This window comes from Brachyistius frenatus, unplaced genomic scaffold, assembly GCF_029030835.1.
Source record: "Brachyistius frenatus isolate BFR_SWC_R1_liver_20210118 unplaced genomic scaffold, ASM2903083v1 Contig_19, whole genome shotgun sequence".
NCBI lineage: Eukaryota > Metazoa > Chordata > Actinopteri > Embiotocidae > Brachyistius > Brachyistius frenatus.
The window spans coordinates 484,712-508,226 of NW_027210618.1; the positions used below are offsets into that span (position 1 = coordinate 484,712).

At 42.0% G+C, this 23,515-nt stretch overlaps 2 protein-coding genes across 8 annotated transcripts; both read right to left on the reverse strand.

The window, feature by feature from the left end:
* Positions 1-201: 201 nt before the first annotated feature.
* On the reverse strand, positions 202-12,987 carry LOC138618999 (transmembrane and coiled-coil domain protein 3-like). 2 transcript variants are annotated; one of them, XM_069695161.1, is made up of 4 exons: positions 12,694-12,987; positions 3,073-4,046; positions 2,700-2,835; positions 202-2,274 (listed from the first exon to the last, which is right to left on the reverse strand). In XM_069695161.1, the coding sequence occupies exons 1-4, from the start codon at positions 12,757-12,759 to the stop codon at positions 1,969-1,971; spliced, it is 1,482 nt and encodes a 493-aa protein (XP_069551262.1). In that variant the 5' UTR covers positions 12,760-12,987; the 3' UTR covers positions 202-1,968. The 2 variants fall into 2 exon arrangements, with proteins under 2 accessions (XP_069551262.1, XP_069551263.1); XM_069695162.1 differs by having other exon boundaries at positions 12,680-12,743.
* A 2,948-nt stretch (positions 12,988-15,935) lies between these two features.
* nr2c1 (nuclear receptor subfamily 2, group C, member 1) lies at positions 15,936-22,954 on the reverse strand. Of its 6 annotated transcripts, none has more exons than XM_069695155.1 (14): positions 22,843-22,954; positions 21,034-21,168; positions 20,641-20,874; positions 20,406-20,484; positions 20,111-20,290; positions 19,868-20,018; positions 19,437-19,533; positions 18,959-19,143; positions 18,417-18,570; positions 17,859-17,980; positions 17,574-17,716; positions 17,275-17,412; positions 17,016-17,121; positions 15,936-16,849 (listed from the first exon to the last, which is right to left on the reverse strand). In XM_069695155.1, exons 2-14 carry the CDS (start codon positions 21,103-21,105, stop codon positions 16,678-16,680), a joined length of 1,833 nt encoding a protein of 610 aa, XP_069551256.1. In that variant the 5' UTR covers positions 21,106-21,168; positions 22,843-22,954; the 3' UTR covers positions 15,936-16,677. The 6 variants fall into 6 exon arrangements, with proteins under 6 accessions (XP_069551256.1, XP_069551257.1, XP_069551258.1 ...); XM_069695156.1 differs by lacking the exon at positions 22,843-22,954 and adding an exon at positions 22,646-22,825; XM_069695157.1 differs by lacking the exon at positions 22,843-22,954 and adding an exon at positions 22,642-22,825.
* Between the last annotated feature and the right edge of the window lie 561 nt (positions 22,955-23,515).

Consider the following 23,515-nt stretch of genomic DNA (forward strand, 5'->3'; position numbering starts at 1 on the left):
GAAATTGACAACAAATTTCAGATTTTTTTTATGGAGAGTTTACGTACTATTTTCTGTCAATATATGTGGGTTGCATAAGATGCAAATTTCCACCTTTCATCAGTTTCATTCTTTCCATCAGTGGAATGTAATAAAGTAATGTCTGATTTTTTTGGGTGGTCCATGTTACATGACAAATACCAAATTTATGCCAAACATTAGTTACAAGTTGATTAAAAAGGTTTGTTTAATTTAACAGAAATTGTCAGACAAAGGCACCTAATGCATGAAATGATAACTGATTGATCACATAGTGCACCAGAGATGAAAGGAGAATGTAAACCAGATCGTAGTTCTGCATGTAAATCTTTCTCAAATATGTCAATACAGGAACAAACTAAAAAAACAAAAACATGATACAGTCAAAACAACAGAATGATTACAACAAACATCAATGCAAACATGTTATTATGGCAGACAAACATTAAAAGTGGTCCGTGGCTTCATGTAAAAATCCTTATAGGCAATGTTCACAAGACAAACATGAAAAAAAAAATCGTCTTGTAATTTATCACCGAGAGCCTGTAATGCGCTCCTCTGTTATCAATGAAGTGCTGAAGCCTGCGTGTTGCTCCTTTAAAAAATGGAATTGCCGTTTTCCTCAGAAAAAGGTCTTGTGTCACAGTATAACCCATCACATTATTAGTAAAAGAACAACATAACCCATTAAGACATTTATAAACTGTACAGAAAACAGAGTTTGTGTTGTTTGTACATACGTGTCTGCACTGGAGAGTTGGCGTGGGTTGATATTTCCACGCTTCTCGCACAGTAATGCAGTTGGATTGATTTTTGGCCCTTGAGAGAGGAGACAGCTGGTCTTATCAGAGCCTAGCAGTGGCTTCAGTGGTTATGGATCTCTCATGCCAACATTAATGATACATCCTCAACCGCACCTCCAGCACCAACACCACACCACTCCTCTAAAACACAGACGTAAAACACTCACTCCTAAAAGAATCATTTTAAAAACAGTGATCTTAGAAATCAAATATATTGCACTTAAGACATCAAGAACAGGTAAAGGAACGATTTTAAGAGTTAACTGACCACACAGGGCAGACAAGGCATTAAGCAATAAAGAAACTGAACATGTAAAAAAAAGAAGGATGCCCAATGCCTCTGCTTTAGTCCGTTGATTCTCCATTATAAGGAATATTTCAACAATTGGGAAAATGTAGATATTCCAGCAGCCTCTTAGCTTAGTTTAGAAGAAAGACTGGATGCAGGGAGACATTGCTAGTCTGGCTCTGTCCAAAGATTTAAAAAAAAAAAAAAAAAACCCTACCAACTAGCACTAAAACCTACTCAAAATATGTGGAAAAGCTTTATGCTAAGCTAAGCTAACTGGCTGCTTGCTCATCTCAGCAAATATCTCCCCAAATATCCAACTATTCCTTTAAGGTGACATTAGCATTTCACAGGTATGGCCGACAAGATACTAAGATTGAGGTCTTGTTTGTTTGCATGCTTGTAGTTTGAGATATGTTAAAGTCTGGCTGTAGCTAAAAATAAGAGTTTTTACTTCATCTATAAATTATTTTCCTGTAACAGTGAGTCCCATGTCGCTGCATTGTTTACAGAGAAAATGCACTTTTCTTCCCCCTTCTTAATCCTCCAATTGACTTTCTGTGTCTTCTGACGATTTAATCGCAATCACTGCATGGGAAAGGTAGCAAAATTTACTGTTATATAAATACTATTTTAAAGGTTATATGAAATTGTTAGTTACACACATTCAAGTTCTAGACAAGAAAAAAAAAATCACCAAAATTTCATTTCAGTCTGACTTTAAAAAAAACAGTGACCTCTGTGAATGCATGGCGATCGTGTCTTCTGACGATTGTACAACCAATCCTCTTCGACAGTCCTATCCTGACAGCTGACAGCATCCATGTTAATAGTATCTTCAGAGCGTTCTCTTCACTATTAAGCAGGCACCAGCAACCTGTCTATGGCATACTGTAAACGGTCCCAGTTCTTCCAGAATATGGTCAAAAAGCAAACCCCCAGGAAGGTGGCGACCACATGATACCGGCTCCGCATAAGCGGAGCGGCAAACTTGGCAGCGGTGGAAACGCACACCAAGATGACGGTTATGATGGCCAGCATGATGTTGATGCTCTTCCCCAGCAAGACTCGGGCGTCCCGGCTCTCCAGCTGGACCGTCTGCTGCTGCTGCTGCTGCTGGATCTCCAGCTTGGAGACACGCGTCTGACACGACTCAAGGGCTTCCTGAGAAAGATGGAGAGATTCAATAAGTCAGAATTCAGCTGACATTTTAATCCTCAATTGCCCAAATTTTCCTAAAAGATGAATTATGTATCAGCATATAGACACGAAGACGTAAGGATTTGTGATCATAAAAGTCAAATGACAAAACAGCTTCTTGAATTGTCTCTGATGAAGGGAACTATTGTATTCGGGCTACTAATACATTCACTTCTATACTGGTAACGACTCATTACTTGGGCGCCGATTATGACCAATAAATGGATATCAGGGACGCTGGACAGACCAGAGATTGACATTTTACTCATAGAATGATCGACCAGCATGGCATACTTTTTTCAACCAACCTAAATAACAAGACAGCTAAGCTGCATTTCCTGCAGTTTACATGTGAAGCATCGCTCCATCCTGGATTCACGTCTGTATACCTGTATGTCTCTGGCCCTTTCATGTGCCTGGTAGGCCACCCTCTCCTCAACGCTGGCCAGTTCCTGCTTCAGGTTTGCCATCTCATTCTGGTGTAGTTCTGTCAGGTCGTTGAGTTGGTCTTCCAAACGCTCGTACCTGCCAGTCGATACCAGAGGATCCAGAAATGTTAGTTAAATATTCATATTTCAAGGCAGATTTGAATAAACTATGTATGAAGTGCTTCTGCGGATGTTAACGTGATGAATTACCAATGTACCATATGAGTTACAGGAGCACGTACCATTAAGTAAATACTTATCGGCAAATTCTCTAGATGTAGACACGGTCGTGTATTAGAGAAGGACAATGAAATATTAAGTAATATAAACACACCTGTATCTCTCCTCCTGCAGTGTTTGGCTGATAATGGCGTACTCTCTCTTGAACTGCAGCTTTAACTCCTCCACATCCTCATCCAGCTGGTTCTGGGCGTCTTTGATCTCCCTCACCTCTTCCAGGCTCAGGGCCAGTCTGCTCTGTCCATCCCCCCCTGCCTGCTGCCCCTGGCCATGGCCCTGCACCTGCCCTGTAGACGCTCCCCCTGGGTTCCCGTTGCTGTCTGCTGAAATAGACGCGCTACCTGAGGAGCACTCATCATCACTGGGATACTTGGGCTTTCCCACCAGAGACGTGCTGCTGCTCAGCCCCTTTCCTGCGCTGTCGGTGGGCAGCGGAGAGGAGGAGTCCAGAGTGGTCTTGAGGTGGGCGATGTTATCAGCGCTGCCAAACTTGTTCCTGATTAGGTTGGCGAACTCTCTGGGTTTGCTGAAGAAGAACGGAGGAGAGAGGGAAACACCTGGCCCGATGGTTTTGATCTTGTCCATGGTGGGGTGTCGGCCGCTGCCCGTCATGTCCCTCAGCAGCTCCCTGGTTGACTCCCTGGGTATGGTGCTGTGTTTGACAGTGGGAGGGTGGGGGGACAGGCTGTGATGGACTTCACTGTCTTTCATCTTTCGATGGTACTGCTCCAGCTTTTTCTGCATCTGTGCAATGTTTTGTGCCGACTTCTGGTTCTTCTTCTCAAACACCTGCTTGATACGCCCCACTTGCTGCTTGTCCGCACTGGTCACCAGCTTCAGGTACTCGGCTACATTCTCATCTCGGGCCGTTTGCTCGATCTTCAGCTGCTCTGTGACTTTCAGTATCTTCTGCTGGAGGTTGTCCAGGCAAGAGCGACTACGCTGGACCTCAAAGCCAAGAGCGGGACTGGGGCCTCCATCGCTCAGGTCCAGTTCCAGATTGTTCTCTGAAGAGCCCCGACGCATTGACACAGGGATGCTCATAAAACTGCCGTCAGTACTCCGGTCCTACGAGGAGGAGACAAAGATTAGATACTGTATTAAAAATGTTGCACTTACAGGGGGGCTCTTTTATAATAGACATTTGTCTTATGAGCTAAAGTGATCATATAAGGAAAGTAAATATATGACCAATAATTTAGAATTATTACAATCACTTTTTTCACCATTTAAAAGTGCACTTACTGTGTCTCTAATAGAGAATATCTACTTCAAAACATTTTCAAAGAGAGTTATGCAGTTATGCATATGCTAAACAATATGTGGGAAAAACGAACAGCAGCATCCTTAACTGCATTACAATCTACAGATGCAACTACATGTAAAACTACGTGAACGACTGCGTGTATTGTGTATATGTATATATATATATATATATGTTGACTGTGTTTATTGGTTTGTTGTATATAATATATATAGATATTTAATGTACTGTATATATACTGTATGTACTGTGCATTTTATAGTTTATATTTTTTATTTTATTGCTTTTCTATTATATTATTCTATTATTATTTTATTCTATTGTTTCTATTATTGCTCCTGTATGTATGCTGCTGTGGCGAAAAAATTTCCCCTCGGGGATTAATAAAGTATATACCTACCTACCTACCTACCTACCTATTGAACATTTGGGCAAAGTCTAATTAGTAAGTAGCTTTGGAATACAGTGGGTTTAACTAGCAGTAGAAATTAATGATGAATGAAATGAATGGCTTGGATTGTTGGGCCTTCTTTTTTTTTTTTCTTAACACAGTTAAATAAGACCAAACCTGTAAAACATTTTTGCTTTTGTGGTCCTTTTTATTCATGTCTGAATTTATTCATATATTCCACATTGGCAGTTCTGGCTCGTGTATTATTCTTCTCTTGCCACTGTGAGACCATCTGGGTGTGTATGTAATGCTCTTATTTGGCACATCTGTTACGTTATAAGAGCCAGAATTTAATCCTGTTTGTTTACAGTATAGAACACAGACGACACAGATGACAAAATTCAGATAACAGCTATTAATGTGTGTGAAGGAAGTGGAGCATGCACATCTAATGTAGGTCAGTGATAATGTCACACAAAGCCACAAGGCTCGGAAAATCCCTTTTCCAGACACTGCCCCCTATTTTTTTTTTATAGTTAATTACCGTGTTCCTCATCGTGGCTCAATATTCAGTTTTGACTGCCGTGTCAATACTTCACTGTTGAGTAGAGAACTAAGATTGTGCTGTGGATTTGAGGAAGTAAAGCAGAATATACAAGGGTCGATTAAACAAATTCAACTATGGCAGGAAACCCGAAGGCGCTCCAGAAAGAGGAAACTGAAAAAAGGAATTGACGTAAGAATTGATTAGGTTTCTGAGCAGCATTTTCAAGAGTAGCAGTGTCACTTCAAGTGTAATGAAACTGCAGTGTAATAGTGGCCTAACAAGCCATCTTGCAAGTTAATCACAGTCCAGCACCAGTGTAATGTTAGGAGGTGTAAGCTGATAAAGCCTGATACAAAGTGTTGTACAACAAGCACTATGTGCGGTGCAAAGCTGCACTAATCCTGAACAAGCGTAACACTGCTAGTTTCAAGCAAATAAACAGATCACATGAAACTCGAGCAGAATTAAGTGGCAATCCTGCTTAGCCCTTTCAACATCGCCACGTAATTGTAAGCTAAGTGCCTTTACGTCTGACAAATGCATCTGCAGTTCACCACACTGACGCTCCTCAACACATGACTGTCACGTGGATCTCAAGAGAGAGTTTACTCCTAATAGTATGATGTATGCCAAGATGTATACTGGTGCACACACTGAATGATATATAGCAGATGCTGAGACTAAAACAAAAACATATTCAGCAGGACTCATCCTCACTTAACTCAAGTTTAAGTAATCAAATTACATGTAAATTACATTTACTTGCTTTTGGCACAATGGCCTCACGATTAACTAGTCTAACTTGTTTGCGAGTGTGATAACTTGAGCAGGAATTTGATGTATCATCTCTGACATTACTAGAATGTGTGTCACCGTAATGTGCTCACAGAAACTGCTTCATAGTTGTTTTCAGCTGTGCTGAGGAGAAATGGGTCCGTCCGTTCGACCCGATTGCATACTGGAAATCTTAATACTGGATGGACTGTCACATATTTTAGGACAGATATCCATGATTACCCGAGAATAAATCCAATGGTGACTCACAGATTTTTTCCCAATACTTGAAAAATGACAATGAATCTAATGAGGTGTTAAGTGCAGAAGATCTCAAACTTGTTCTGTCCGTCCTTCCTTTTGGAGGCCAAAAAAGTCCACCCAGGCATAAAACACCCAAGCATGAATGAATTTCTCTTTTATCATTCATTTTCAATACCATGGAAACTAAAATAATAAATAAATGAAATGCAAAATCAATTCAAAAAAGCTGATGAACAATAAAACCAGCCAAGTTGTTTTATTATCTATTTTACATTGATGAATATAAACAAAAGACTCTAATCAGCAAGTTAGCCTTGCCTACATCGAAGCATATTTATGTCACCACATTAATCAAATTATTTTAGCTCCACGCCATCTACACTTTTAAGAGCCACTGATTTATTGCTAATCAGCAAATGTTAGCACATCATTATGCCCTGTTACCATGATAGTATTAGCATTTAGCTAAAAGCCCCGTTGTGCCTATAAATACAGCCACGACAAGCTGCAAGCATGGCTGTAAACTCTTGTTTGTGCATAATTGTGTGGTTTTATTAGTCTCCGTGTGCCTATAATTATATTTTACAGACACAATATATACTTATTTATGCAAAGTGTGCAGCCGTGTGAATGCCATGCTTATATCTACAAGCATGCCTGGGGGATCTCAGCCTCCGTCCTCATCCCCACTCTCTGCCTCTTTCTGGCATCTCTCCTCCTTGAACACAGAACTCTTTCACTGCGGAGAAAAAAAAGCAGACTTTGTCATGTCCTACGTCTGCCCTCTCCAGGACTGAGCTCCTGCATATGTATTCACTGGCCTGACGTACAGCCTGAGGAGCCCTGCGTCCAATCACAATCCTGCTCCTTCCGTGTTATAACTCTCGCCCAAACAATCAGGTTTACACGCAGGTTGCACTTTTTGTCAAACCTGTTTGCCGTACAGAAAGACAAGCCCAATACCCTCCTTCTTCAAGAGGAAGTGCCAGGCAGGCTGGCGTGTATGTAGCGTATATTACCGAGTCTTTTCTTAGTTTTCAAATGACAAACACAAAGAAGTGCCTGTTCAACCGGACAGCTCAGACTGCAAGCTATTTCTGCAGCGCTGGAACTAAGCTAACTCCTCAGGCACCCTCCCACCACCAGCGCTTGCTTTGAAATGCCCTCTCGCATCCTCTGCAGCAATAAGGGCCCAACATTGAGTACAGAGGTCCAAGTTTATTGCCTCACGGTGCTGTGATAACACAGATATGGGGATGAGTATAGAATAGATCAGACGGGCCACCTGGCAACCATTGATGAATCACTGTTGAGGCCTGCGGCAAAAACAGAACTCGACAGGGGTGAGAGATGTTTGGAAAGAGTATCGATACAACTTCCATATTTACACTGCACCTGGAGCAGTGCAGCTCAAGCTGAAATTGCACTCCACAGCTGGAGCGACGGGCGGACACTTTGTGCTACAAAAACAAGATGGCTTTTGGCAGGATGGGGCCTGATCCACGAGAGCAACTCAAATAACGGGAATAACACAACCCAGATGTTTTACACATACTGCAACGCGACAAGAAGTATGACATCTGACCACTTCCTGAGAGGAGATTCGCTGATATTGTACCTTTTCAAATTGAATAAGCGTGTTTCCACCGGCGTTGCTGCTACTACTTAAGATTTCCACCCACTCTTACTAAATGTGAGGATCTCTCTGGATGACTGGCTCTGCTAAATGAAGTAGCCTCATGCTGATGAAAATGTTCTCCTAAATCTGCTGAGGAGCTGCCCTACTTTTCACTCCTATTTCTCCCAAACACTTATGCAGCTGTCCTCCGGGGTTATTGAGGTAGCAGGGTGAAAGATGGGGAAGGATTGAAGGTCTTTAGCGATGGCCCGTGATGAGGAAGGGGGTTCAGTAAAAAAAAAAAAAAGAAGAAGAAGAAAGCTCAGTAAGTAGGAGAAAGACTGCTACAGCAGACCGTTACACGAGTCCTCCTAACTGAAAGGTAACAGACTGAAACCAGGTTTAGGTTTGATGAGATGGTATCGAGCTCTTGGTGTTCGTGGGCAAAGGAATGAACTCCTACATGTGTGCAGTAGCTGTAACACCTACTGATTTAAAAGATGTGCTGTGTGAGACACAGTTGTCTGATTATATCCTTAAAAATATGGTTCGTCACTACCAATGTGAGAATTTTCTTTGGTGTTTTCTCACACTTCAGCACTAAAGATGTTGTCTTTGGAATTAGCACGCCAGGCGTACGCCCACTGCTGTTAGACTCACCCAGTGATATTAGTGTGTCAGTAGAGCAGAAGCAGAGAGACAGACAGGAAGTGGGAGACAAAACAGAGAGAGCTGGAGAGACAGATATAAGATGGCAGGAATAGAGGATACTCCCAAACACTGCTCAGCAGCACACATCATCCCAATCATCATCACCTACACCAACGGCAGTCCAGCGTGCCCTCGGGGGGCCTCCCCCACACCTCAGCCCTGTACGAGCCCCCTGTCCCCCACGCTGCCCTACATAGCACACAGCGTCTGTCCAGCACCGTGACCCATTTAATATGCTCTGACCTCACTAGACAGCATAACATAAAGATCCATCTGCATTAGCCTCAATCTTAGCCCAACAAGGCAGCTCTGTGTGCTGTTACGCTTGAGAAATCTGCCAAAATCTTTGTTACATTTCCTAGGCAAAATCAGGGGACTTGATAAAAAAATAAATTAAAAAAAAATAAAATTAAAAAAAGTGCAGATGCTGCTTATCTTGCACTGCAGTGTGCTCTCTCTTGGATCAATGATCTAGTTCGTGATACAATTTTTTTATGCAAAAGCAGACCTTCCGCTCATCTGCCCACTGCAGCATTGTAAGAAAAAGGCAGAGCAGCAATTCAGCATGTAAGTCCTGAACTCGAGCAGGTTGAAAGCTCACACGTTATTCAGAACGAGGTGGGGATGCAGCGGCTGTTTACTAAACACTGAGCAGTATTGGTTCAGATTTGTAGAATGAACAGAAACAGTCCTTTTATTGCTCAAATAGCTCTCCCAACCTGTTAGGGGGAACATGATCAAAATCACAGATCTTTTTTTGAATACAAACAGAAACACATTGTCCTCATTACGAGGGACTAATGTTTGTCAGTACTCACAATAACAGCTGTAATCTGGTGAAACCATCAATTCACGGGGATAGGTCATGCAGTCATGCAGACACATGCAAAGTACAAGCACAGGTGTTTGCAGTGGTCTCAATTGGACCGAAATGACAAGGCCTTGGTGTGTGACACATAAAGTGGTACTTATTTAGCACTCTCTGTCATTGCCTCTGGGCACCCCAAAAAACACACACACAAAGCAATAGAGCTGGCACACTCAGAGATGGAACAAAACTGTCCCTTCAGCAGAGAACAGAAACACAGAGGGGAAGAAGCCTGCGGTGCTTATTGGTATTCCCTCCAGCTGATCCTCATGGATACAGACACTCTCCCACTCAGTGCTCACACAGGGAAACGAGAAGAGAACCAGAGAGAGAGACAGAGAGAGCGATGAGGAGCACATCTTTACTTTTAGTCAGAAAGTGGACCCAACATCTCCTCCTCTCATCTGGATCCCACAGCTGTGGTCAAACTTTGATTGCTTTCTTTGCTCGCAGGCCAAACACTACGCCTCATTCGAACCAAAGAGGGGGGAAAAAAAAAAAAAACTGAGTCTGAAGTCTTAAGTTTCCTGAATGAAACATCCCCAGGAGGTCAGGGGAATAAATTGCTTAAAACGTATTCACTATTATCTCATAGACAAGCTGGCCCAGGACTAAATCAATAGCCCATTAACACTACTAGTGCCTGCTTGCCCCCGTGGATTGGGAGAGTATTGAATGTGATTCAATTAAGGTAAATGTGCAGCTATATTCAATGTATTGATTCAAAATGGGAGAGCGGAGAGAGCCAATGACAAAGCAGGGCCAGTGTGCTCTCAAGCACCTCATTAGACATGAAAAAGCAGTTGCCATTCACTGATTCACAGCATACAGGCCTATAAATGATACTGTTGTGATGATTAATAGCTGTTTTTTGTGTGATAACATGAACATAAGAAAACCACTACAGGTAAAGCACAGGGTCTATCAAAGGGTCAAGGAGAAATGTCACACAAATCTCCTCTGAGGCCCCATTCGCTAAGGGTTGAAGACAGCTTCTGGAAATGAGCCATGAAAACCGGTGTTGCATCATCTTCGGCCTCTAACCTACTACATCTGCTGCACAATGGCTTTTTGAGAACCAAGACTAGAATGTCATTAGTGGCCAACAAGACGAGGAAAAGCATATCCATTCAGTCCAGTGGTAATAAACTAGCCTTACATTCAGATGTGAGGGTAATTATGGTGTAAATGCTTACATGAGAAGATGGCTCAATTTATTTGTGTGTGATTCTTTCAAGCTCTACTTCAGAAAAGTTGGTGATTTCAGTCGTTTATCAGATTAAGAGTTATACGACCTGAGGTATCTGCAGTTTATCAAAGGGCAGCAGAAGGAGTTTGAACAGGAGAAAAGACCCGCCACCAGTCAACACCATGATGCTGTTGCTACCAGTAGGTAGGCCAAAATGTGTTGTTCCACCTTTGAAGACTGAAAGTGACTGAGTGGCAGGTGTAAAGGTTCATACAAGGAAAAACAACCTGCTGCATGATACTTGACTCACTTTCTGGTTGATAAGAATCATACATTCCTGTCCTCTTTGTCACTGTCAATGAACACTGTCAGCTTTAAGCACAGGTGGATCTTCTAGGGGACTTCTGAGCATATCATAGGTTATCATTAGCTGACGCTTCTTTGGTTTCCCAAAACTCCGGGTGAACAGGTTTCGTAGGCGAGTTTCTTAATTCAGAGTCAAGTGTCTGAAGAAAGTTGCATAGTCCTACCGGTTGTAAAGCTCTCTGAGGCAAGTTTGACTGCCTTGAGTCAACTACATTTCTGTGTAAGGACATGAAATAATATCTAGTTGGATAGTTATCTGGACATTTCTCTATGTGATCTAAATTTATGTCTTAAAAACAGAAACTGAAACACTGCAAGAATCTGCGTAGTGGTAAATAGAAGTGAAGTGATCACTACGATAAATGACCAAAAAACAAACATTTGCAGTCTCAAAAATGTTCAATGAATTTCTTGCCGACACCCACTGTGACACTATATGCGAGTTGGGCAGCCGCCACAACATGTCAGATACAGTGCGGTGCGGTTGACTGAGAGTTTAATTTTTACTGCTGAAAAACTAGGTCAGGCATTGAGTCACTGAGTGACCACAAAAACAGAAACACCTGTAAGACTGAAGGCAGTAGCTCTGTAACAAACACATTACCTAAGACTCTCTTTCTGTTTAGATTATTATTCAGATGCTTTTGTGTTGACTCAAATTTATGGTGCAATTTCAGGTTGTATTACTGTGCTGCTGGTATTTGGTATTACTGGAAACACCTGATAACCAATACAACATGACCAGAAACTACAGCCTTAAGTATCACTATGTAGGTGGACAACATTCATTAAAAATCAACAATTTCAATAATACACTTCTTTTTTTTTACTATTACACGACTATGGTACTGGATTAAATTTATTTTTGTTTTTTACTTGTCTCTAAAAGTGGCACTGCAATACTACAAAATTGCACAATAATTTCAATTAGAGAAAAAAACTTGAGTGAATATTCTGCATGTTTCTCCTGGAGCTGAAATGATTAGTCGATTAATCGACGAGTTGATCGACAGAAATCACCAACTATGTTGATAATCGATCAATTGTTTTTGAGTCATTAACATTTATTTAGAAAAAAAAAAGAAAAGAAGTAAAATCAACTGATTGTAGCTTTCTAAATGTGAATATTTTCTGGTTCCTTTAGTCCTCCATGATAATAAACCGAACATCTTTTTGGATGTAGACTGTTCATCAGACAATACAATATATTTTAGGATGCACCCTGGGCTTTGGTAAACACCGGTCATCATTTTCTAACATTTTAAAGGCAAAACAGCAAATTGATTAATCCAGAAATTAATCAACAGGTTCAATAATAACAATAATCATCATTTGCGGGTCAGTTTGTCAGCAGATTAAAGCTCTTGGGACTTCACTACTGCGGAACTTGTGGTGGGCGAGTTATACTATTATCTGACACTGTCCAGATCCAATAATGAAAATAACTATCAGATAAATCGATCGCGAGAGCTGGTCTCAGTAAATACGAGGACGTCCCTTTACGCTCGGACCAGGATTTAGTCAGCCCCAACGCAGTTTACAGCCACAGAGAAGTACTTTGTCCTGGTTGGGAGAAATGTGCAGCTTTAAAGCGGCGCAGCTGTTGTTCTCAAATGACGTGGAGCTCCGGAGACAACAATGCATCGCTGGTACAGTACGGGACCCGCCGGCTATGACACAACAACGCTGCAAAAAAAAAATGAACTCACATGATACTACTCACCATCCGGCTGCTGAGGTATTTCTCGACTTCGGACAAACTTCGGACGGACACGTTTACGCTGGGCATAATAACCTCCAGTTTGTAGCCGGTCAGGAGCTGGAGGGTCTTCACTTCGGTATCGGGACTAGTTTACAACTCACGCCTCAACTCGTATCCATGTTTCACCACGTTTTCTCCCTCTCCCTCTCTCTCTCTCTCTCTCTCTCTCCCTCACACACACACACACACACGCACGCACACACACGCACACACACACACACATATACACGTACGCACACTCAAGTAAACACACACTGACTGCTCCCTTCAACATACAAAAAACTGTGAACCCGAACTCCGCCTCTTTCTCTGCAGGGTGACTGAGGGAAGAGGGCTTAACTCTTTCAACACACGTGCCTATCAGTGGCTGATAAAACTGAGGTATGTCTGAAATGTAAAAAATAATTTTTTTTTAAACATTTCTTACACATGACCATCATGGTTGTAGTTGGATTAGAAACTCTGAAGCGTCATGATTTACGCCATTTTATAAGACGATATGATGTCAAATTAAAACAGTGTCTCGAATCTAGTTTGGGAAAATGAGGATAAATTATGCTAAAAAAAACATTGGTTAATATTAAGCAATAGAGCAATGGAAGTGACTTAAATTGATTTTTAAAAAAAACAGAAGACATTATGTCCAGTTCAGCGATAGCGGAAACTTGACAGCACCACAGGGTTGTCCATCAAACAGACAGGCCCCCAAAAATACATTTTCTTTTTTTGGGGGCCTTTTCTCTTATCAATGATAGGAATATTTTCAGGTGGACTGCCAGACAACTAACAAGGAGTGACTCTAGCCAATAACACCATAAGAACTTGTGGAAGAAATCTATTCACTTAGTGTTTCATGAAAGAAGTTGATTGGGAGTCTATGGAACAAAAGCCTTTTTGAAACCTGCCCCTAGTGGCCATCAAGGATATTGCATTTTAAGGCACCTCTGCATCGGCCTAATTTTTCAGAACTGGAAGCTACATGCACTTTTATATACAGTAAATAGCTGAAATAATCAATAGCAAATCTAATTTAAATTAACCTAAATACAGTTTGTAGTATTTAGGGGGCCAGAAACCAGACCCCGTAGGCCCATTTGCTTCTCCCCACCGTTGACAGTATGGCTGTGACCTTGATTTAAAAAAAAAAAAAAAATACATTTAAGAATATGTTGGCAGTATTTTAATGTAGCAGGTCAAGCACTTAATTCATTGCTGGGTAGGTAAAGCTAGAATGATGCATAGTATTTTAATGGTTGATTATAAGTTCTGCGTGTTAACTCCGGTGACCAGTTTTGTCACTGTAACGGTGTAAAAAGTGTGTGTGTGTGTGTGTGTGTGTGTGTTTGAAATATACATATCTAAAAATTTAATCAAATTGCAAAGTACTTCTAAAAAAATCATCAAGTCCTGTTTGTTACATTACATAAAATTCAGATATTTGTTAGATTCTGTACAAATCCTATTTAAAATGATAATATGATGAAAGAGGGATGTTCAAAATTGTGAGGACTGATGTAAAATACTATTCCTATTTCAGTTGAAGGGGTGAAGGTACGGCAACAGTTAAAAGAAAATGAGGAACAGAAAATGTGTTGCTCTTTCCTTTTTAAAAATGGTGACAAACGTGTTATCAGAATAGTCTGCTGATCAGCAGGCATGGCAGGAAGTTTGATAACAAATATGTATTGTAGAAAAAGTATGTAGTAATTGCTTAAAAACTGAAATACATTTCAATTTTATTTTTCTTTATTGTAGGTTTTTAAATCACAGAATAGCACAGGTACAGCTGAGATGTCATTTTTTGATGTTTTTAACTTAATAGTAAGCTCTTTTGCTATAAGAGGAATTTAAACTTAATATAAATGAGATTCTTGCTGTTTTTCATACAACCAGTTCTGTCACCTTGTTTCACAACACCTTCACCAATTCCCCCTCTTAAGCAGTGAAACCCAAATGCTTGAGAGGACATGGGAAAAGTCCTACCGGGCCTTTCACCCTCATTCATTTAGCTTGGAATGAGCTAATCCACCTATAAACACAAAAGCCTCTTGCGTCACAAGTCCCCAAACCTTTACAGTTACAATTAGTGTTGTTTTTGCAGTTCTGAGTTGGGTGGGCGGATTTTGAGTGCACCATATACTGCTATGCATTCACTTCTGTGGTCCAAAGAGGGCGAATCAAGCGATGAATAGAGATGTGGAGAATCACAGATGCTACTGGATACAGTGGACAATGGACTTCTAAAATCAACAGCAGACAATTTCATTAATCTGCTCATCTACTTTTAATGCTGTTGTCAGTGCTTTTAATTAGCTGGACAAGTTGACTAGGTAGCCACAGCAAAGGAAAGCTCACAGACGTTGTTCACCGACATCCGCAGAGCCCTGATGAAAAATTGATTAGCCAACAACACACACTGAAAGTCTAGTCCCATGCAACAGCACCCTGCAACATATTCCACCTTTACATCACTTGACACGAAACACAACAATAAGTCCCTGGGGCAGCACACAGATTTTACATTATTAATTCAGAGCAATCTGCTGTGTTTACAGAAGCAGAGGTGAGTTCCAAGAAGCATGAGGAAAACCCTGAAACTTTGTTAAAACAGACTTGATTTACTAAAAAGTTGCTCCGGGTATTACTGCCCGACGCTATGCAGATAAATCCGTAAACTGGCACTGCACTTGATGAGATAGGAGAAAAGAAGAGATTCCAGAGGTCGGACCAAGATACTTGAACCTGGACAACAAACACAAGGGAATTAAAGGGACTTTGGCTGAAAATGAACAAAGGTAGATAAGTTTGGTATTGAACAGTAAAAGACAATTTTACGAATGCTTCATTGATGTCTGAATGTTTGCCTGCGTTGCAGAGATGACCTCTCTGAAAGTCTACATAGGCCGTTTTCTTTTGTCACTGCCATCGTTGAGTTCTGAAATTAAAGGATTTTTGCAACCATGACGTACGAGATCCTTCAACACACAGAAAGCCTATTATAATTCAGCCTGCTGATGCGAAGTTTTCCTCCATGACTGAGCATGGGTCCAACACATCTTATTTTAAGCTGCCCCTTTTGTAACCCAGGGCCTTTGTGCAAACACTGACACAGCAACACACCTCGTGATCCTGGCAGGCACTGCATAACAATAACTTTCAGAAGGTAAAATGAAAGCTTTATTGTGCAAATAATAAGAGAAACGTGACTGAAATGTCTTTTTATTTTCAAATGACATGACCATTGTTTTCCATCCACATGAATTTGTCCCAAAAGATGGAATCCATCAATTACCAAGTGCTTCCTATTATAGCCTTCCTGGTGCATCCTATATACAAATCTATATACACAATTAATTCTGATCCATTTCATGTCAAATATTTGACGAGTGATGCTGCACATCCTTTGGATTTGCAAACAAATAAGAAATAAAGGTTATAACCTTTCGTGATAACATCTCAAATCAATTCACATTAAGACGAGTGTTTTTTTTCCTCATAGTTACTATAAAATAAAAATAAAAAAGCATGACCATGTAGGAAAGCAGTGAAAAACAAACTATACGTATTCCTTCAGAGTACAAACAAGATCCGCAGAAAAAGGAAAGGCTTGGAGGCGATGAAGCATAAAATACTATGTACGATAAAAAGCACAATCTACAATGCAGGTTTCAAGGGTTGATTCCTGAAGGGGCATATAGTGGCAGGCTCACTTGCCACTGGAGTTGCTTTTATTTGTCCTCTTTGAGAGCCACGCTCCACTGACTGGTTACTAAGCAGTCAGAAGTAAGAGCAACGTAAGTGAGAGAGCAAGAGTGAAACTCACATCCGATGCTGCCATAAATACAGTATGTCATGACCATTCAGTAACCAGTCGGCTGAGCACTCTGAACGATTGGCTGTCCAGTTCCCACAGTCCAATGTTGCTGTGACAAATGGCACAGTGTGTCAGACACCGGAGACTGCCTGGCTGTTATAATCAGTGGACTCCATTTTGAGGATGTAAGGGATGATGCTGTCAATCTGCACATTGCCAATGAGTCCAGCGAAAAACAGCTCCTCAGTGACAGCTGCACTTATCAGCCTGAGGGCAGGAAGACGCAGTAACAGCTTGGATAACCTGGGAGTAATGAGGGAGAAAGGAGAGATAAAATATAAACATGTAGCAAGTGCATCTATGATACCACGACAAATCTGTCCCGCTTTATAGAGTGATTCTGTAGTGATACACCACTGCCTGCCCAGCAGCTCTGGCATTATGTGGTACAAAGGTAAAGCCAACAAACCGATAAGAGTCTTCTGGGTAGGTTCTGGTTACGTAGTCCTGCAACTCCATGTAGGCCTTCTCCTGGTACATCTCTATCTGTGGGGTATTATCTATGCCTGGGTGATCTGGTTTAAAAAAAAATAAATAAATAAATTAAAAAAATGCATGTAGTCAGACATTAGTACACCTGTATTTGCTAAGTATTCAGCTTTAACACAAAAACAAGCATTTAAAAAAATGCAGTTTTCATCGTGTCAACTGGCGAGCAGTCTACACACCAGGACTGAAGAGAACAATGGCTTTGAGGTAGGCATACTCATAAGAGTCTGGGGCCAGCTTGGCCATGCTGTTACAGAATTCCTGCATCCTCCAAATGTGCTCCATCACCAGCTTTACTCTCTCTGGGGACAGCTTATCTGTGGGTGACAAAAAAAAAAGATGGAGGGAACTGAGGGCCTGTAAAGTTTTTTTTTAGAAAATTAAAGACAAGTTGTGAGACAAAAATGAACATGACAGACTTGGTATCGCATCTTATAAGAATACACTTCAGGTCTGCATGGCAGTAGAGCCCTCCTACCTTCCTGTAAACTGGTCTGCAGATGGTTGATAATGGCACTTAAGATAGTGCCAACATTCATGATGTTGGAGCACTGTGCCAGACCCAGGGCAAAAAGTTCATTCCAGCAGGCTTTCATCAAGTTAATATCATTGTCTTGACCACTGTAAAATAAAACAAGATTCTTTCAAATTTAGTACAAAGACACGTGCGGGTACAGAAGAAAAGCCATTTTCTGAGTCACATGTAATGACAAAGTCCAATGCCACCATTTAAAAAGGTGTATTTATGAAACAATAGGCTTACCCAAGTGATTGAAAGGCAGGTATGGAGCGTGCCCAGTGCATAGAGAGAAAAAGTAGCCGGGAAGCTGACTCACAGATGTAGTTGACATTGAGGTACTCTGGCACAGGCAAAGGCATCATAAGCTGTAAAACAACAAGGAGAAAACATGATTATTACAGTGATAATTTTTTGATTTTTGATTTTGATTTTATACACTTTATTAATCCCCGAGGGGAAATTCCTTCACTACAGCAGGGGGGCTCTCAGGGGGGAGCTGCTGCAGCAGGCTGCCACTAGCGCGGCGCCAGGTAACCTGACCTGAGGTGCATGTTTTTGGATGATGGGAGGAAGCCGGAGAACCCGGAGAGAACCCACGCAAGCACAGGGAGAACATGCAAACTCCGCACAGAAAGGCCCAGGACCGGATTCGAACCCGGAACCTTTTTTGCTGTGAGGTGACAGTGCTGCCCACTTTTTAATTTTTTTTTTTTTGATTTTATATATAATCTGAAAAATGTGTGAATCTGTGTAACATGAGCAGGTCAAAGGGGAGGGCCACAGTCAGTGGCAGTCTTTTACCTTGAAAAGGATATGGCTGTCAGAAAGTAGAGATCCCTCCAGCTCCACCACGGGACCCGACTGGTCCCCTGACATCAGCTGCATTGTGGCCTCCAAGGACTCTCCCGCTGAGCCATCACCAGGGTGGAGGACTTTGGCCAGGGTGTCAAAAGCTCTGATGACATGCAACATATGGACACAAAATGCTCGCGGTGAAAGATCCAAACATTTTGATTTATTTATAATATATACACTAAAGCTCACAAAAGAAAACAGGGAATGTAAACTACAACTCAAAGCACTGCAGTGCACCCCTGACATGGCCCCGAGGTTGTATATTTTTGATAGACTATGGGCCAATCTAATTAATCCCTTAAGATGGGGGGGTCAGAAACCACATGGCCCTGCAGGAAATTCCATTAAAGCTCTGTGACTAAGGGAAAAAAACAGCCCCTGGGTTTCCATTAATGCCCACGTGGACCTCCTGTATATCTATCAACTTATTTAGAGGCCACTCCTGGTCAGTGTCAAAGCCTCTTGATTCCTTAATACAGCTCTCTCACCTAGTGATATCACTTGCAGTTTGTTCATCTCCTTGGACATCTGTCATTGAGCTGTCACCGTTGCTAAGTGTTTCAGCTCCCATCAGATCGTTGCCGCTGTCGCTTGCCTCCCTGGACTTGTTGAGGTGGGCAAGTGATGTCACGACATTTGCCAGTGTACCGAGATCACCTTGAGACAGGTCATCCTGTTCAGGACGGGACAGTGATGATGAAACATGCATTGAATATAACTTTTGTTTGTTTTTTGACACGTCATGCCTTAGGTGAGCAAAACATAATGGTGAAACAATAAGGGCAAAACTGGGCCATAACACAGATTAAGACGCACGTATCATCCATGAACAAACAATTATTTAGCCTAAATTATCAACCCGGTTTAAGTAGAATCCCAAATGTTTTCTCAATTTTTGTATTCAATGTTAGAATGACATAAGAGACTTTACTTGAATATACAATAGTTGGATTACATAAATGTTACCTTGTCTGGAGATGCTGGAATCAAGATGGTGTTTTCCATCTTGGAGAAGGGTTGTTGGATGTTTAGCAACATGCTGGACTCGAGCACATTTGTAGACCTGGAAATAGAGAGTTGACATCTCACATTGCATTATACGTATAAAACTATACAAAAATGATTCAACTCTGGAAATGTTTGAAGTCGTGATCAGTTATGGTTTTGTGTTGCACTGCACTGCATCATCTTAATGTTGTTTCTCCACTGTGTACGTAAAAGGTGAAAACAAAACCTAAGAAACAACTTCAAATATGACGCATTGCAAAAGGACACCAGAGAGTTTTTCACAAGTGTAACAAAAAGATTATTGACTGCAGGTTTATTTGTTGTGCGGTATTAGACTGCACAAGTGGGTCCAATAATAAGTGCATTATCTCGAGTTAAGTGGCATGTACCGGGCAGTTTCCTTGTCAGATACAAAGGTCGGTGTGGCAGCCAGAGGGCTACATAAATTCTTGCGGATGTAGATCTTTTCGGTGGAAGCTGCACAGTTGACGGATTTCTCTCTGGTGGTCACTTCAACAGGCTTCCTCTCACACTGCACAGCTGAGAGACAAAACAAATACGAGACCTTAATCATGTCAATCCTTAATAACATCTTGACAAACACATATATTTATAGCATTACAGTCTCTTACAGTCCTGTTTCATGCCCAGAGAAATACAGCGCTGCAGTCGACAGTACTGGCAGCGGTTTCGGTGCAGCTTGTTAATAGCGCACTCTCCGTTGCCCCTGCAGGTGTACACCAGGTTCTTCCTTATGCTGCGCTTGAAGAATCCCTTACAGCCCTCACAGCTGACAGCTCCGTAATGCCGCCCTGAGAGAACAAAGACAAAACATGGACATGTTAGTGAAAAATAGTTTAGGTGTGTTACTGGAAAAAAAAAAAAAAAGTTCTATTTTTTATTTTATTTTTTTACTGCAAGTCCTACCTGAGGCTTTGTCCCCACAGACAACGCAGTACTCCACAACAGGCTTGACGGAAGACTGGTCTGAGCCTTCGGTCACAAACTGACAAACAATCCGAGAAAATTGAATAATTTAATACAGCAAACACAGCAGTAAGTTTAGACTGACAACACATGACCACGCTTCGGTCACAAGACCTTTTAGTAACCTTGTTTATCAAACTGACAGGAAAAGGTCACGAACGGCTTCGGGCATTACCTGAATCTGCTGCCCGGCAAGTTCAGGGGAGGCAAACAGCAGCTGGTTGACCCCAGAGCCGTCTGGAGCAGCGAGGATGACCTTGTTGGGTGAACCTTCCTGCTTGGCCAGAATCACCTTCCCACCAGGGGAGTAATCAGCATTAGCTAGGATAAACTGCTGCTTTCCAGGGGAAGATGGCTCCAGTGCTGTGACGATCTGGATCTTCTGCCCAGTCTGCTGATCCGTTACAATCTATGACAAATACAAATCAAAACATGGGCGAGTGCTGACAGTATATGCAAAGACGTTGGGTTGGGTTGATCAAATTCATGTGCAAACTGTGCATGTGTTTATTCACATACAATAAAAACAGAATGACAGTCTCCAATGATGGATAAGCTATTGCATCACCTGGATTCTGTGTCCTAAAGCCATGCTGTTGTCTGTTGAAACAAGCTGAATCCTTTGAGTCTGTCCATCCATTCTGATACTGCACACACCTTCTTCCACTGCCCTTCACATCAGTGCTTCATGAGGCATGCACACCTGTAGAGTTGAGTATACGTATTACTTTATGTCTTATTGAAACATATCTTAGGTCAAGTCAGGGAATAACCTCAAGGAAACACTGCCTCGATGATTTTCTTACTGTAATCAAATCCTACGATTGCACTTCAATAAATACGTTCTGTAACCACACAAACATGTCGTTATTTTTTTATTTTTTTTAAAGGCTGAGCTTTTATTAGGGACTAATTTGAGCAGTTCTGTACACATAAGGCACAATTAAACAGTATTTACAGAAGCCAGCCAAGTTAAGTGGGACTGACTCACATGTAACTACAGTGCTCAGGGTAATGCAGGAACCGGTCACCCTGAGAAAGAGCTCAAATGTGTTTTTAAATATTTGTGGACAACAGTGGATGTCTACGATAAATAGCAATAAACACTATCTGACAACACAGAAGGTTTGGATGTTTTCATTATTTGTTGAAGTAAGAAAAATGTAGTTCATCGCCAGCCTGGTGTTTCAATAGATGAATTAAATCAATTACAATCGACCCAAACATGATAGAAAAGTTCTACCACAGAGGAAATGAGCAATACCTATAGAAAGCTGTTTCTGGAGGGAGCTGGGGGCAACTTAATGCTCCGATAATAATTATGGCCAAAAACTTAACTTAACATTACAACTACTAATCCCCCCTCTCTCCTGTTCCCTGGTTCAAGTCCCTTCAGCGAAATAATACTTCTGGCCAAAAATCCGCGTGACATTTCTAAAGGAAATCCGCCCGATGTGACCTGTGCTGAACCAACAGGTGAACGGAAACATTTGATGAAACCATTGCGTGACACCGTCTGGATGTTTATTTTTGTGGCCTGTGCTAATAAACGGAAGCCGGCGTTAGCTCGAAACGACAACGATTGCTGCCCACCCCGGTTTTTAAAAATTCAGCTTTAACATCCAGCGAAGTGACAACAAACGAGCGGCGAAGCCGCCGCGTCCCGACACGGACGAGCTCCCGACACCCGGCTGTTTAAAATCGATACGGAAGATAAAAAGTATTTCTTTTCCTGTGGGTGAAAGGTCAACATTGAAGGGTTAAAGCGTGCTTTAGGGTTCAAGGCCCGCGAGTGACGCCGAGCCGCGGAGCGAACAAGCGGCGCGTCGGCATCGACGAACCCCCGGGGGTGGCCCCGCGGTACGCCTGAAATCGGGACGCCGGACTCCCGCGCCGGTCGGACAGCTTGCGATCCGACACGCGGGGACGTCCGTCACGCTCGCGGTCAACGACGCCGGTCGCTTCGCTTTCAGTGTCTTTTAATGAGCGAAACGGAAGCACGGCGAGCAGCTACCGGCCGGCTAACCCGTGTGCGGCTAAGCTCGTCGGCTAACTAGCACGTCTCGTTAACGTCGTTACTAGTTACCGGCGGCTAACGCGTAAAACACGTGGCGGATCCTGGACAACACTCCCGCGACGCAGCGCCGCGGACACACGCGGGAACATCAACGCGTACTTGCCGAACTTTTAATTTCCAGGCGCTCCGAGCTCCGGACGACAGTGCTAACGAGCTAAGTTAGCTGTTTGCTAAGTTGGTGGGCTAATGGCTGCTTCCCTCCTGCAGACCTACTGAACACTCCCTCTCTTCCTCTTTTACTGGCCACTCGTGGCTCTTCCACGAACCCCTCGCGTGTCCGCGTTCGTAAATATGTCTTACCTCCCGCGGAGCCGTCAGGTCCGATATTGTATTTCCTTCGTTAAATTAATATTTTAAAGTGTTTGCTTGCAGTTAAGTGGGAGGGTCAGAGTTCGTGACCTTTTTTTTTTTTTTTTTTTTTTTTTTGCCATTGATAAACGATTTACGCGCATGCGCAGTTGGGTAGCCACAGTTTCCAAGTCGTTCTCCCTGAAAGTCCAGCTGTTTTCACATCAGCTGTCGGTCCAAGCAAAAACTGAATTTTCACAAGCCGTTTGTTCACTGGTGCTTAAACGAAGTATTTCTACCACACTATTATATTTAAGGGGGGGGGGGCAGAAAAGTGACGTTACTAGTTCGGTTAAGAGTAGACGACATCATTTAAAGTGTTTGATTTGTCTAGTTTTGGTGGTTTTAGATCTGGACCACTGCAGAAGAGGGGGGGGGGAGCGGTGAAATATCCCTCTTTTATTTTCACAAATAGAAAAAAAGGTTTCACAAATTAGAAGCCGAGTTAAAAAAAATATTTCTTCTCTGGGATAATTGAGTCCCAGGTTTAGTAGTTTTAGATCTGGGCCACATTTAATATGGTCTAGATGTTAGTCAGGCATCCCTTAACTCTCCCCTTAAGTGGCGAACTTAACCCACAAATATTTAAGTCATTTAAAAGTACAGTGTTATAAAAGTCAAAAAT